Source organism: Anguilla anguilla, chromosome 7 (assembly GCF_013347855.1).
Source record: "Anguilla anguilla isolate fAngAng1 chromosome 7, fAngAng1.pri, whole genome shotgun sequence".
NCBI lineage: Eukaryota > Metazoa > Chordata > Actinopteri > Anguilliformes > Anguillidae > Anguilla > Anguilla anguilla.
Window position 1 is genome coordinate 25929204 of NC_049207.1, and position 14374 is coordinate 25943577.

Consider the following 14374-nt stretch of genomic DNA (forward strand, 5'->3'; position numbering starts at 1 on the left):
AGCCATGCAGATGTTAAGGTTGCTAGGCAACGTGCAAGGTGCGGGGAGCGGCGGCGGCGATAAGCGCGTTATGCAAATGAGGCATTATCGCCGGCCGCGCGGCCCTCGGTGCGAGCCGCCCCTCCGCCCCTCCGCTCCTCCGCTCCTCCGCTCCTCCGCTCCTCCGCTCCTCCGCCCCTCCGCTCCTCCGCTCCTCCCATTAAATTTATGGACTTCTCCACGGGCCTCCAGTGCGTAGCGCGCTGAGCTCGTCTGAGCTAGCGGAGCGCCCTGTGGTCTGGCGGGGGGGGGGGGGGGGGCAGGGGGGTCATCGCTAAACCCGCCACCCCCCCCCCCCCCCCTATTCTGTTTGATGATCTTGTGTGTCACGCGGCTGCGCAGCTCAAACGCGGGATTTCGGCAACAAGTGTGAACTTTCCTCTCCAAAATTACTCGCTGGAATTGGAATAGAGCCAACGCAAAAAAAAAAAAAATGGAGCAAATTGGAGATGAGTGAACATCTGTTTGTTTAGTCTGTTTATGTTTGTCTAAGACTGTCCCAATCGCCAGTATCCATCTGCTGGATTTTTTACACATTTATTTACTGCTATTTTTCTCTTTTCTCGTTTTCTCTCCTTTCGTCTCACTGCTTCATTGTGTTTTTGTCTTAGGACCCTTCCCTCTTAGAAGCTTCAGCCCTTCATTTCTGTAAATTGTATTCGTAAATAAAAATAAAACAGTTGAAATAGGGGGGGAAAAAAGGAAATGGGCGAACATGAAGTGTACAACCTATCCTATAGATGGACACTGATTGATGAGCGGAGCTGTGGTAACTCATAAGCGTGTTTAAAGTCCGTGTCAGCACAAAGAAACCGGACTAACACTGTGCAGGAGCAGGAAACCCATTGTGACGTGCCATCTTCAGGCAGTGGGGAAAAAAGCCCTGACTGTATCCCATCCAGCCGTTTATCACTGCCACATGCGCGTAATGGCTTTTTTTACTGTCAAGGAATAAACCAGTAAATATGTGCATCAATAAACAAGTAATAAAATATTTATGATGCTATTCACTCCGGGTGAGGTAATTATTTTGTTAATCTGGCGTGCGGCGGAGAGGTTTGTTGAGGCCCCGCGCGGCTTGCCGTTTTTTTTGCCGGACCGGTCGGGCCGCGTTTGCGGGAAGTATTGTTCGGCGGCCGTGGCGGTTCTGCGCGCGTTCCTCGCGCTCACAGACCGCTCGAGCGGGACGAGCTCGGTTCCTTCAGCTGAGAGGCGAACGGCGAGGTCCTGCAGCTTCCTGGAGCTGGAGGGTCTGCCGCTCTCGGGCTTGGCCGTTTCCTGTCTCCACGATTCTGGTCATCATCGGACAGGAAGTTTCTTGGCCAGTCACTATTAAAATTTGGCACTTGGGTTTAATAATACATTTTTTTTTATATTTGTCCAAGAGCACCATGTTTGTCAGCCATGGGGTTAACACGTTCCAGGGGAAATTTCAGGCGGGGTAGTTGCAGTTTTGACCAGCCTGTTCACCTGTCGGTTAATGTGCACTTTGCTTGGATCGTTGTAGCCTAGCCTAACACCCTGGGCTGTAATCTGGCCAACCTGTATGATTATGTGCTCTGATGCGGTTCCCCATAACCCCCTATTACCGCTTAGCCTGATTTTTACTGCTGCCGCCATGTCTGCCATTAGAGCGTGGGCTCGCCCTATTGGCCGAGTTCATCTGGAGATGATACAGGTATCTGTTACAGAATGGTAGTTTGCCAGAGGAAAGCGGTCACGCTTTGTGCTATTGTGCCTACAGGTTTTTGTGGTTTACTTTCAACCAGCAACTCATTTAGGCCTTGGAAACATAAAGTGTGTGGAACCTTTAGACAACCAGTGCCTGAAATGAAGTCCTTAAGTGCTGACAGTGCTGACAAAAACAGCAGACACTGCAGCTTTAGGGTTAGGGTTCAGGATAATGCTAACCCTAACCCTAACCTGGGAGTGTGAGGTCTGTGGCGTAACAGTCTGCATCCCTGGCTGTGGTGGCTGCTTTGTTGGGTGGGTGTATTCAGAGCGCCTTCCCTGTGGTGAGCCCATCTATAGCAGTGATCTCCGGTGCAGTGACCTGCCCGGTAACCTGGAAATAAACCGTGACCCCTCCAGGGCCGTCTGGGTCCGGGACCCCACACCCCCCCCCTCCCCCCAGGGTCACGTGCAATTGGCTGCAGTGTCGCTCAGGGCAGCAGCGGGAGGGCCAATTGGGGCCATCCGGCCGTCGGACCTGTCTGTGCCAGACGCCCCGCAGCGTTTGCGTGGATGGGCCAGCGGACTGCAGAGAGAGAGGATGTTGGGGGCGGGGCTGCGGACCCGTGTGCGCTGTCGGCCGATAGACATACGCTTGCGATGTCCTTCACTCCGGACTAAACCGCAGGAATAGGCGTACCGATATGACCAACGTCCAACGTTAGGTTGAATTATAACATCATTTTCCCCCCATAAATATGGAGTACTGTGCAGTAAAGAAAAACTCATGCAGTCAGTGTATGGATGTGCTGGGCAGAGCAAGGTAGCAGTGGAATATAATGGTTTAATGAGCTGGGTTTGTAGCTCTGAGGTTGCAGGTTTGTTCTCGGGTGATGCAGTGCTGTTGTGCCCTTGAGCAAGGTACTTAAAGGGGCAGTTCACCCAGAGTACTGTCTATCCATCCAGATTGTGTTGCTGAGATTTTAAGTGTTCTAGATGCCGCTCCCCTTGTTACAACGGATCCCTATGGACCCATAATTCTGTGGAGCTCAATGTGCTGAAAATTTACATGAGAAAAACTCTACAAAAATTGTCTCTTTCCAATTATAATGCCAACGAGCTTAAATTTGTGCATGGTTTCATCGAGAACTACTTCTACGGGACGTTTGCCAATTGCGTACTTCCAGGCGAAGTCTCATGCAGGTGATCAAGTATGAAACTTGAGTTTTGGTCACGTTCACAGAATGCTTTGTTCTACAACATAAATTTCACCTGTTAATATTTCAACCGTGAACTTCAAAGCTGTTATGTGCTTTAATGAAGCAAGTTGCTAACAAGTTGCTGTATTGAAACTACAACAAATGGTTGCATTTTGCAGAAGCCACATTAGCACCGCTCAGTGTCACACTAGTCCACCTGCACAAGATTTTGAATATACACAGTTGGTGTACTTGGCGTATCATGGTGAACTGCATCTAGAAAACTCATCAAATCTCAGTGAAACTATCTGGATGAATAGTGGGTAAGCGAAAACATTCTTTACATTTTTGGGTGAACTGCCCCTTTAACCTGAATTGCTTCTGTATATATCCAGCTGTATGTGAGTAATGTAAGCTGCGTAAGCTTATTAGAGTGTAATGTGCATTTGTTTTTGTTACTATCAAATGAAACAGAAATAAATTGTTTTGGGAAGGGAGGGTTGGGGGGTGGGAGTTTCCCGCACAGCAGAGGCTGGTGGCTGGCTATGATGAGCAGGGCGACGCCCAGTTCTTCACCACCGCCCACTTCCTGTCTCTCCCTGGCAGGTTCCCGCTCTTCTTCCTGTCCTGATGTTTAAGTTGGGGAGAATCGCTGACCCAGACCTGTCCCACGCTCTGCTCTACAGTCTGCCCAACCTGGCAACCCACAAGGTGCTGCTCGTCCCCCCCACCCACCCATCTGCTCGCCTTCTGCAACACAGACATGCTCTCTCTCTCTCTCTCTCTCTCTCCCCCTCCCTCTCCCTTCTCTCTCTCCCTCCCTCTCTCCTCTCTGTCCTCTGTCCTCTCTCTAATGGGGCTTAACTAAGTTTCCTGGACAGTGAGGGTGGATTGCTGCTGAAGTGGAATGGGTTTTCACACTGGTGCCAGTAGGCATTAGATTAAGCCTCAGCCCTTTCAGAGCCACTAATAGGGGAAGTGACAGGGATTTCCCCCATATTTTCAAAATAAAGACCGCATATATAGTATATCAAAATATAAGCATAGTTATTCCTCCGCTCATCTAATTTAAATTCTAATATAATTACTGACATTACATTATATTAACAGTTTTATGTAGCTCTTCAGCAAATGTTATTCCTGGCAAATTCAGGGGTTTGATACAGAAACGAGAGAGCTGGGTTGAAAAATGGACGTGGTCGTTAATCCGTTTGAAGGAGCGTACTGTACTCTCATCTTTTGCTGTGCGTGCATGTGTGTGTGTTCGTGAGTGTATGTGTTTGTGTGTGTATGCATCAGTGGTTGCGGCAGCCCATGGAACTCTGGGTCTGTGGAACGCAGAGCATTTCAAAATCAGCATTTTACACTAATTACTATGCGTTATGATAAAAATAGCTTTTTGCCACGATATGCCAAGTCACAATAAGAGCACAATTCATATCTGTCGTTCATAGCCATCATGACAGAAGCGAGATGACATAAGCTACAAATAATTTTTTGGTGTTTTGATCAAAACTAACAGGCTTAGGCTCAAAACACATTTATAATAGAAAATGTGATTTGTATTAATTTATTGCATGTTGTGCAAGCTACAGTGGTATGGGCATAAATCATTTTTGAGCCAGCTTATGAGGAAGTGGGCAGGCCGACTAGGTAGGTTTTTTCGAAATGCATTTTAGGTAATTATCTAATTATTGACTTCATTTAAATTAAACGCTTTCTCTTTGGATCGCGCAATGCTCCCATTAGCTGTGCAAATATTCAACAAACGACACAAATGTCAGATAAATATCTGCGTTTATAGAATGCAGTGCGTATTTTTTTCCTGCGTTTGGCTCTTCTTACCTGCATAAAAAACTCCTGAAGTATCCTGTGTTAATGTGACCTCTGTATGCGTGTGTGTGCGTGCGCGCGTGCACACGCGTGTGTGTTTCTGCGTGTGTGTGCGCGCGTGTCTTTCGCTCAGTAAGGCTGTTCTTCTCTCTCAGTTCTGTGTTCCCCAGGTCCTGCAGGTGCTCCAGGTGTTGGGCAGCAGTCCTAAAATGAGGGCCGTGGGGCTTCGCCTCATGTCCTCGCTCTGGGTCAAACAGGTGGGCCTGTCTGGAGATCAACGTAGCGTTCTCTGTACAATTACAGTTTTTTTTTTTTTTTTGCACGTTGGATCCTGAACTTTATGAGCTGAAAACATTCTATGATGCACCCCTTCTTAAAATATAGTCGGTTATGTTTAAATATGGAATTAACATGTTTTTTTTAACGTATCGTAACAACTACACATACACTATAACTAATAAAGGGCATGTATCTTGAGCAGTTACTGTTACTCAACAAGGTGGAAGAAGCAACACTAAAGTGGCTATATACGGGAGGTACCAGTGCAGCTGGAGCTTGGTTAATCCTCGTTGGCGCTCAGAGAAGGGAAGAGCGCTTTCGTTTATCGTTATTTGGCTGAAATGGCGGCCGCTCAAGGCTTTGCTTTGGCCTTGGTGTCGAAGGTCGGGCTCGCACCATAGAGTGGCGAAGAACTCCGTCTTATGTTGGTGTGGTAGAGTAAATGATGAATGTCTGAGGAGCTGAGAGAGGACCCGTCACACACACACACATGCATACAAGCAAGCACACACGCACGCGCACTCACACACAAAGCTGTGTAAGGCGCCATTGGCAATATGTGTTCCTCATTTATATTTTCATTTTTCATAAATTATAGACTCTCAGATGAACCTTGTCTGGACATCCTTGATGATTCTGTGATCATAGCAATTGTTAAATATTTATGAAATAGTACTAATAATGAAATAATGGCATATTGTACTGAGCATAATAAGACCATTCAAACAGACTCCCATTGGCTAAATGTCATAGTAACCAATCCATTTGTCCATGTGTTTAGGGTGTGACCACGTATTTGACTGTGTACATTCACAAGCCCATATGTGAAATGATTCCCATTGGATTGAATACTGTAGTGACTGTGTGTTTGACCACGTTTGGACCTTGTATGTTCATCAGGACTGTTTAAGAGGGCGGTTACATTGGGCTTAATGCAGTAGTGACTAGGTTTCGACCGTGTTTGACCGCATTTTGACCGCCCATGTTCTGCAGGACCGCGTGTACCCAGAGCTCCAGAAGCTGATGGCACAGGTTGAGAAGGGATCCCTGGTGGGGAAGGAGGAACAGTGGGAGCAGATCCTGGCCCGAGCTGCCTGCATCTGGGACATCTGCAAGGAGAGGTCTGCCCTCTAGCCAGTCACAGCCCTCAAATCAGAGTCACCCTATCAGAGCCCTCCCCAGACAGCCTGAGCCCTCCAATCAGAGTCCTCCAATCAAACTTCTTTTGTCACTGCTATTTTCCATCATTTTTGAGGCCATATAAGTTTTAATAATCAAAAGTGGAATTGTTAGAATTTAGCCAAGCTTTCCCAAAACCTGTCCTTGATTGTCTATCTGCTGTTACTTGACTGCGTGCTTCTTAGTGTGATTATCTGAAAATGGTGTTTCTCCATTTCTGGGAATAGTTAAGGAACTGAGATAGGGCCCGTTTTAGCACGGTTCCAGATCGTTGTGAGGTGCAGGGGGTGGGTGGGTGGATAGCATCATTCAGGGTCCTCTCCTCTCGCAGGCCGTACCAACATGGAGCCGACATGCTGGCGGCCATCACAGACACTCTGTCCCAGTGTACCAAGCAGGATCAGGCCACGCCCTCTGCCCTGGCTCTCCGGGGTCTTCAGGAGCTGTGTCGGGCCGAGGTGAGACCCCAACAACCCCGCAAAAACACCCCCCACCCCCCCATCCCTCCTGGATCTCGCTCAGTTGGGCCTGAGGAAACATCAGCAGATCCCGGAGCCGTCCACCATCTCAATACTCCACGCTGTCAGGGCAACCCCTAACATGGAAGAACAGATGCTGTGATATACAGAACAGAAGTATAAATAGGATAATGAGTACAAATGAGTGCAAATGAAAGGAAAATGCGGGTTATATAATAGCCTTTGCCTGAGCTCATTTAGAGCACTGTTTCCAGTTGCGGTAAGCACGCAATTAGAAAGGGGTTAGACGCTCTTGGACAAAGTACAAAGGAGGGCCAGCTCATTAGATTCTGGATTCTGCTATCACACTTTAAAGGTTACGAAGGAAAATGTAAGAAACGTAATCCGTTAATACTCCGCCCAGAAAGGCTGAGGGTGGATTTGATTGAGGTTTTATTTATTTTTTTAAGGGATTAATGAAGTAGATTAATGAACATTGAATTCTGCCAACAGAACAAGAGGCTCTTGGGAGAGATTGGTTTAAGATAAGTTCAGCCAATATCAGGAAGTTTGTTTAGTGTTTTTTTTAGACAGAGGGCTGCTAATTGGTGAAACAGCTTGCTGGGTCATGTAAGAGAGTTAAAGACTCTTAGGGTGTTAAGACCTGGCTTGGCACAGTAGATCCTCCGTTGAATTCTTGGGTTTATATATTCTTTAGTTTGCCCTCACTTATCAGTAGTTCCATTGGAACTTCCAGAATTCAGCCCAATAACGTTTGCTCTTGCGGCTGGTAGACTTGGTGTCATGGTTTCTGTCCAGGGGGACTGTGATTAAGATGATCCGTCCTAATGTGGTGGGGTCATTAAGGAGCTTGTTGAGGTGGATTGTCTTCATGAAGGTGTTCCTTCCTGGTGGATGGGTGGTTGTTTGGGTGGCAGCCTCTGATTGGTCGTTCTCCTTGGTTACAGGTGGTGGACATCCGCTCCACTTGGGGCGCTCTCTCCCCCAGGCTGAGCTGTGACTCCAGGCCCCTGGTCATCGCTGCCGTGTGCGAGCTCCTGGCCCTGGTGCCCCAGCTCACGGTGAAGACTGAAGAGTATGAGGTAATATCCGGAGTGGGTGGGGGTCACTAAGAGAGTAAAAATTGATTTAGAAGCCTCAGAATGGCTCTCTCTGGAAGCAAGAGAAATGGGTTTCGGGTTGGAGACAAAACGAGGATAATTTGCCCCAAAAAGGGTGGGGGGGGGGGGGGTTAAAGGTCGTTCTGAATTAATCCAACTGGCAGATCATCCTAAATCCAAGACGCTCCAAGTGGACGAGCGGCTGTCAGAATGACCTTAATACGGTCAAGACTAGAACTTCCAAGTCGTGGCTAATGAGGTCATCGTCACAACTGGTTGGTTATGGGTCAGCGACTGGCCAGTGACCTTTGCCCCCTCATTCTGGCAAATGATCAGGTTTTCAGTTGATATTTGGGTCTCATTTCTATAGTTCCTTTCACCTCATTCAGGCCTCTTAGCACTCCATTATGATGGGGTTATTGCTCATTTTTACACTTGTAACCAACATTAAATAGTTGATTTTGAGACTATGATTCTGCATAGTCTGTGCGTGCTTTAATTACTATTCTGTTAAATTATTTATTTATTTATTGGCAATTTTGAGTTATAAATGGAGATTTATGACAACTTATGAAGTATAAAATATTGGTATTCCATAAAATCAACACCAGTTATTGAATTAATTGGATTGCTGCTTTTTTGCATTTCACTTCAGCTACCGCAAATGTCTGGCCGTCGCCATGGTGATCGCCATGGCAGCCATTTTGTGCCAGAACCCTCGGCTGAGGCTGGCAGAGGGAAGGGTTTATTTATCCAGCTAATCAGGGAGTTTACATGCCTGGATTGGGAATTTGGCTGGTATACCCAAGCCTGCCAGACTCATGAAACTAAAATACTATGGAGACCTATTTCTTACAAGGAGTGTAGGTAGCAGATTCTGTTGCATCTCAGGTGTGTAGTTACCTGTTTAAGTGGGGAACAGCACTGACCCAGGATGCCTCTTATTTTATTTATGTATTTTTAAATTTATTTTCACACATTGCATCATGGTTGTTTGGGTTTTTTCTCCGCAGAAATTCAAAGAGCAGGTCGTCAGCACTCTGTGGAGTTACGCTCTCAGTAAGGTCAGTGTTTTTCTACATCCTTCCATTTCGGCATTGCTGAGTGATGCTAATGCTAACGATCACGTGATCACTCTTATTAATTCTTCACATTGTTAATGAGAAAATGGCTGCATGGTGCACACTTTAGCTGAGCCCTAAATGAAACTGCTCTGTAGATTTCACGCTCGTTAGGGGGGGCTTTGGGGCTCTCGTGGGTGTGATTTTTCAGCTTCTTGTTTTTTAGGACTCTGAAGTGGCGCGCTGTGGATTCAAGGCGCTTTCTGAGTTCCCGGAGTCTGTCCACACCATCCTACACCTCCCAGAGCAGGTCAGCGCTCCTTTTTACGCTCGCAAAACCTATGCAGCAGCACAACATCACCTTAATGCTCTCACAACGCATCTGCAACGTCACCATTACTCTCTCACAACGCATATGCAACGCCATAGTAATGTACCCTTTTTACGCTGTCACAACATAACTACAACGCCACAGCAACGTTACCTTTACTCTGTAACACCGTATACGCAACGCCACAGCAACGATGCCTTTGCACTCTTACATGACTACAAAACTGCAGCAGTGTTGACTCCTGGTTACTTTTGAAGGGTCATTCACCATTAAATGTAGAGATGACCTTTCCACCTGTCCACATTAAATAACGTTGCCTAATCACAATAAATAGTCACAAAAAATGCTAATTAAAAATTTTTTTCTCAGTCACTATGAATGTTAACAGGTTGAATATGTACTCATATTTCAGTCAATATTTTAACGGGCCTTCTGAACTTGTAAAAGAGCAGTTTGCGGATGGTGATTTTAATTCTCATCAGCACTGTAATCTCATTTTAAGCCTGATTTTTACATTTGTGGGGCCGGCATTTTGATACGATCCCTTAGGGGCCATTCACAGGCACCATTTATAAGGCCACCAGGGCTTAATAATCGTAAGTATAGGATGTGGATGCATGCATTACCTGCCAAACTCTCCTTTGTTGCTGTAGTTACAATTGGCAGATTTGAGGTTTGTTTATGGGCATTGTGAGTAATGTCCTTGAGGAGGGTGGTGACGAAGGTCAATTAGCGCATTAGGTTCCAGAGCAGCCCCTTAGCCGCCTGGTCCCGGATGTGAGTGGCAGCCCCTTGGCCCGTCAGGAGACAAAGTGACTGGCGTCGTCCTGTAATTAAAAGCGCAGCTTGACTCCTTCATATGCTCTGCCTGGCTTTCAGCCTCATTCACACACAATAGGAGGTCACACTGGAGAACATGTGGTTTAGCTTGCCACAGCGATGGATTTGTGTTTCAAATCCATATGCATGCATATATAAGTGTATGTGTGTGCGTGTGCGTGTGTGTGTGTGCATGCATGTGTGTTTGTTTGTGTGTGTATGTGTCTGTATGACTGTGCGTGTGTGTATGTGTTGTATGTGTGTTGGTTTTGTGTTTGTGTTGGTTTTGTGTGTGTGTGTGTGCATGCGTGCGCACATTTGTGTTTTTTTTCCTTCTCCCTAATTCCCCAGGGTGCATTTAGTTCTGGCTCTGTCAGCATGGCGACACACAGGAGATAAGTGTGCTCCGCATGCAGGCTGGAGACGGTCTGGAAATGACACTGAGTGCCATGGAGAGCCGTGTCAGGCTGAAATTGCTCTGTGCCTTCAGTGTAACCGGAGAGGAAAGGCTGCCGAATAGATTCTTCCGTGAGACAAGGTGGAATGCCGAAGAGGCACTTCATTCTGCGCGCGGAGATAGCGGCAGATAGCTCGCAGCGTACATACGAACGGCAGCAGGAATCCTGCGGCTTGTGGTCGGCTAACACGGCTAACGTAGCACTGCTAATCGTCCTGAGCAAATCGTTTTTTCTCTCATTAACGCATCGCTTGCATGGCCGTTAATACAGCTTCTGTTCATTAATACGCAGCCACGATAGCTTTCGTACGGCCATGTAAACTGTGAGTTGATGCAGGTTGTGTTAATACAGCTGTGTATATTGTAAGTTAACGCAGGTTGTGTTAGTATCGCTGTGTATATTGTGAGTTAACGCAGGTTGTGTTAGTACTGTGATGTAAATTCACAGTTCATGCAGTTTGCATTAATGCAGTAGAAGTTATTTGAAATTTAAAACAATATTGAACAGGATGAAACTCCTTGAGATCTCACTTTTGAGTGGACCCTATGATTCCTTGTAAGTGTGCCAGGTTGTGTTAATGTCATTGTATATATTGAGAGCTGGTTTGGGTGTTTTTCATGGCTAACTCTTCTTAGAAGCATGACTTTGACTGTACATATTGATTTTTGGGCACAACCTGTCGCCAGAGCGCCTCACATTCTTCCAGTGTAGATGGAGAGCCTCTCCGTACTCCCTTGAAATCTGTGTTGGAAACGTGCACGTATGAGCAAATTTTGTGACATCACAAATATGTTGGACCTATCATGGTCCACAATGCAAAGATATGCAAATTACAGGAGAGCAATGTGGCACTGAAACCTTAGCACACAGAATCCTGACTAGTTAGATCGGAGGTGTCAAACTCCAGTCCTGGAGGGCCGCAGTGTCTGCTGATTTTTGGGGTTGTTCTCGGCACAAGTGTTTCATTTAAGTCATTGATTGGCTAAGGAATCCACACATCTTGTTCTCAGGGCCTTAATTGACAGCTGATTGAAAGGAAAACACAAAGACCCGCAGACACTACGGCCCCCTTGGGATACAGTTTGACACCCCGATGGTAAAAAAAAATGTTGTTGAAACATATAAGTTTGTACAACGCCGTGTCTGAGACTCCATCAAACCAGTGACGGCCATTATCTCCAAATGGAGAACTCTTGGAACAGTGCTGAATCTTCCTAGGAGTGGCAGAACATTAACTCCTTGCTAGTATAGAACATTAACTCACATTAAGCTGATGTTAGAAAGCCATGTGGGTGTCTGGCCAGCTCACAGCTCTCCATCCATCCTTTATTTAACTAGCAGTATTACTAACATAAGTTTGGGCTTTCCTTTCCCTCACAAACTGCCTGAGTGGACGACCCTGTTCCTTCATCATGCTCTGTTTATTGCTGCTGATTCTGAACCTGTTTTTTGAATGCATCAAAGATGGTGTACTGCCTGAAATTAACACCACCTATCAGCAGGTGTTTAATCATATTCGACGTTTTACAAACTTTACCAGTTATTATTGCTTGAAATTTCGAGCCGTGGGCATGTTGTCCTCATCCGCCTTTATTGAAGTGTAGCCATATTTATGATCGTTTCAGTTTGCTTGCCTCGACTCTGAGCCGAGGTCGCCTACGTCACCACGAACTTACACGTGGCGACATAGCTCAGGAGGTAATAGCGGTTGTCTGGCAGTCGGAGGGTTGCCGGTTCAGTCCCCCACCCCGTGTCAAAGTGTCCCTGAGCAAGACACCTAACCCCTCATTGCTCCCAACGAGCTGATTGGTAGCCTTTCACCGTTGGTGTGTGAATGAGAGGCATCAATTGTAAAGCGCTTTGGATAAAAGCGCAATATAAATGCAGTCCATTTCCCATTTACACGTACCCATAACAGACGCAAACACTGTCAGGATTTCTTATTTCATTAACGTCATTCTAAATTGGCACCAAATTCATAGGAGGAATCGATAAGGGGAACATCTTTCCACCCGTTCGGTTCTTGCAGTTTTGGAACCGGTTCCTCCTGTTCCGGTTCCGACGGTTCCCAACCCTGCTTCTGTGTTGCGTCTGCAACAGGCTCGGCCACCGCCGAAAGCCCCCGAGGAAGAGGAGGAGCAGGCAACAGAGCCAGCGGAGAAGGAGGAAGATCTGTCCATTCCAGGCTCCTCCTACATCAAGCTCCTGGTCCTCACGCCCTCTGCTGTCCTGCCAGGTACTGCCGGCATGTGTGTCTTCACAAGCCGTTAGCCGTTAGCGACAACACCGCCTTTAGCGACCACGCCGCCATAGAGCCCCTCCCACTTATCACTGCATTCGTGTGTGTTTGTTCAGCTATGTAGCCGAGGCACTTATCCAGAACAGCTGTAGTTTTAAGTCTATCACTGATTTACTCCGCTGTATTAATTGTTTTGTGGAGCTGAGGCATTCCTTGTATGAGGCTGTGGAATTTGAGAGAAATGTGAGTGTTTCTAAATCGCCACCTACCTTATTTTGGTCACAGTACATAACATAACATAGTGACGAGAACAGGCCATTCAGCCCAACAATGCTCACCATTTCCCTGACTAAATTAGTGCTCTGGTTGCCTACAGACTACTTAGTATCTAACACCGTATCATATGGTGAATTTAAATCAGAGACATGTCATGTTTTCTCAAGGAAGAAAGGTAATGTCAAAACTTAAATCTTAGCTGAAATCAGAAAAGTGTCAAAAACAGAAGTAAACATAGATAATCAAAGGAAATTGAGGGGTAGGGCAGTAGTCTCCTGTAGTAATTTTGGTAGATGAGGTTTGGTTAGGGTTCATTGTACATTACCTCAGATCTCTGTATCGTAGGTAATCTTACTCAATCTCAAACGCACACACGTGCACACACACACACACACACACACACACACACACGTACACTGACACGCTCACTCTTCAGTTGAGTGTTAGTAATTTGCGAACTCTTGCAGAATACAGTTATATTTCTGTGTGGTCAAAATGTGTCCTTTCAGACAGTCACTCATGAGCGAAGCCATCCCAGAAACCTGGGGATGGGGGGCGGGGTGGTTTTTCGGGAGCCCCTCGTGACAATCTTAAAGGTGTCTGCTTCGTGATTTTTTGTCTGCTGAAACCATACACTGCTGGGCAGTTGACGTTCATAAATCAAAAAGAGTCTCCACGCTTGGAGACAGTTGCTATGCTCTTCTGCCTGAACGTTCTCATTGGTCAGGCTCTGCTCTGGAAGGGAAAATGAAAGGCAAAATATTTCCTTTGTGTAGTTTTAATGTAGCCTATAATGTTACTAAAAACGCGGAAAAACGTTAGTGAAACTGACATTCAGAGTCCTTTTGGTAGAGATCTATGTCCCTTCAAGCTCTGGGCATCTCTTCTCCTCTGCCAAAGAGAAAATGGCTTTTCTGTGTGATCCTGAACAGTTACGAGGGCCATAAAGCTGTCAATCTGCGAGCCACTTTACTCCTACCATGCCCCCCCCCTCCTTCATTGCTGACTAACCCCACCCCCCCACATCCCCTGCAGAAAATTCCAGAAATGTTCTACATTGATCCCCATTGATCCCCACTGTTGCAGTGCTGTAATTGGTTACATATTTTATTTGCCGCTTCCCACATCTCGCTTTTTTCAGATCTGAAAGGCTTTTAGATTGTAATTAGCTGTTTTTCCAAATACTCTTGTTGACAGGTCAGTTGATGATTTTGGGGGTTGTGTTTCAGTGCCTGTGTTCTGGGTCGGGTGTAAGTGCAGTGAACTCGCCCCAGACGTGTCCCGTGGGCTGAATGTTAAGAAGATTGGGGTGAGCGGGCACTTTGGGTAGTGGATGGGGCTTTGAGTGTCATGGGTGAACCGTGACCGATCCTCCCCACCCCCCCGCCCCAAGCCAGGCTTTTCAGTGCAG

At 46.5% G+C, this 14374-nt stretch overlaps 1 protein-coding gene across 3 annotated transcripts in view; it reads left to right on the plus strand.

Annotated features, from left to right (window-relative positions):
- Window positions 1-14374, plus strand: part of focad (focadhesin) — a 75557-nt gene that overhangs the window by 28794 nt on the left and 32389 nt on the right. For all 3 annotated transcript variants that reach the window (XM_035424772.1, XM_035424771.1, XM_035424773.1), the window contains exons 12-19: window positions 3516-3620; window positions 4898-4999; window positions 6015-6142; window positions 6532-6658; window positions 7627-7761; window positions 8793-8843; window positions 9067-9150; window positions 12549-12684. In XM_035424772.1, the coding sequence (XP_035280663.1) occupies window positions 3516-3620; window positions 4898-4999; window positions 6015-6142; window positions 6532-6658; window positions 7627-7761; window positions 8793-8843; window positions 9067-9150; window positions 12549-12684 (868 nt within the window). The remainder of the gene's footprint in view (window positions 1-3515; window positions 3621-4897; window positions 5000-6014; window positions 6143-6531; window positions 6659-7626; window positions 7762-8792; window positions 8844-9066; window positions 9151-12548; window positions 12685-14374) is intronic.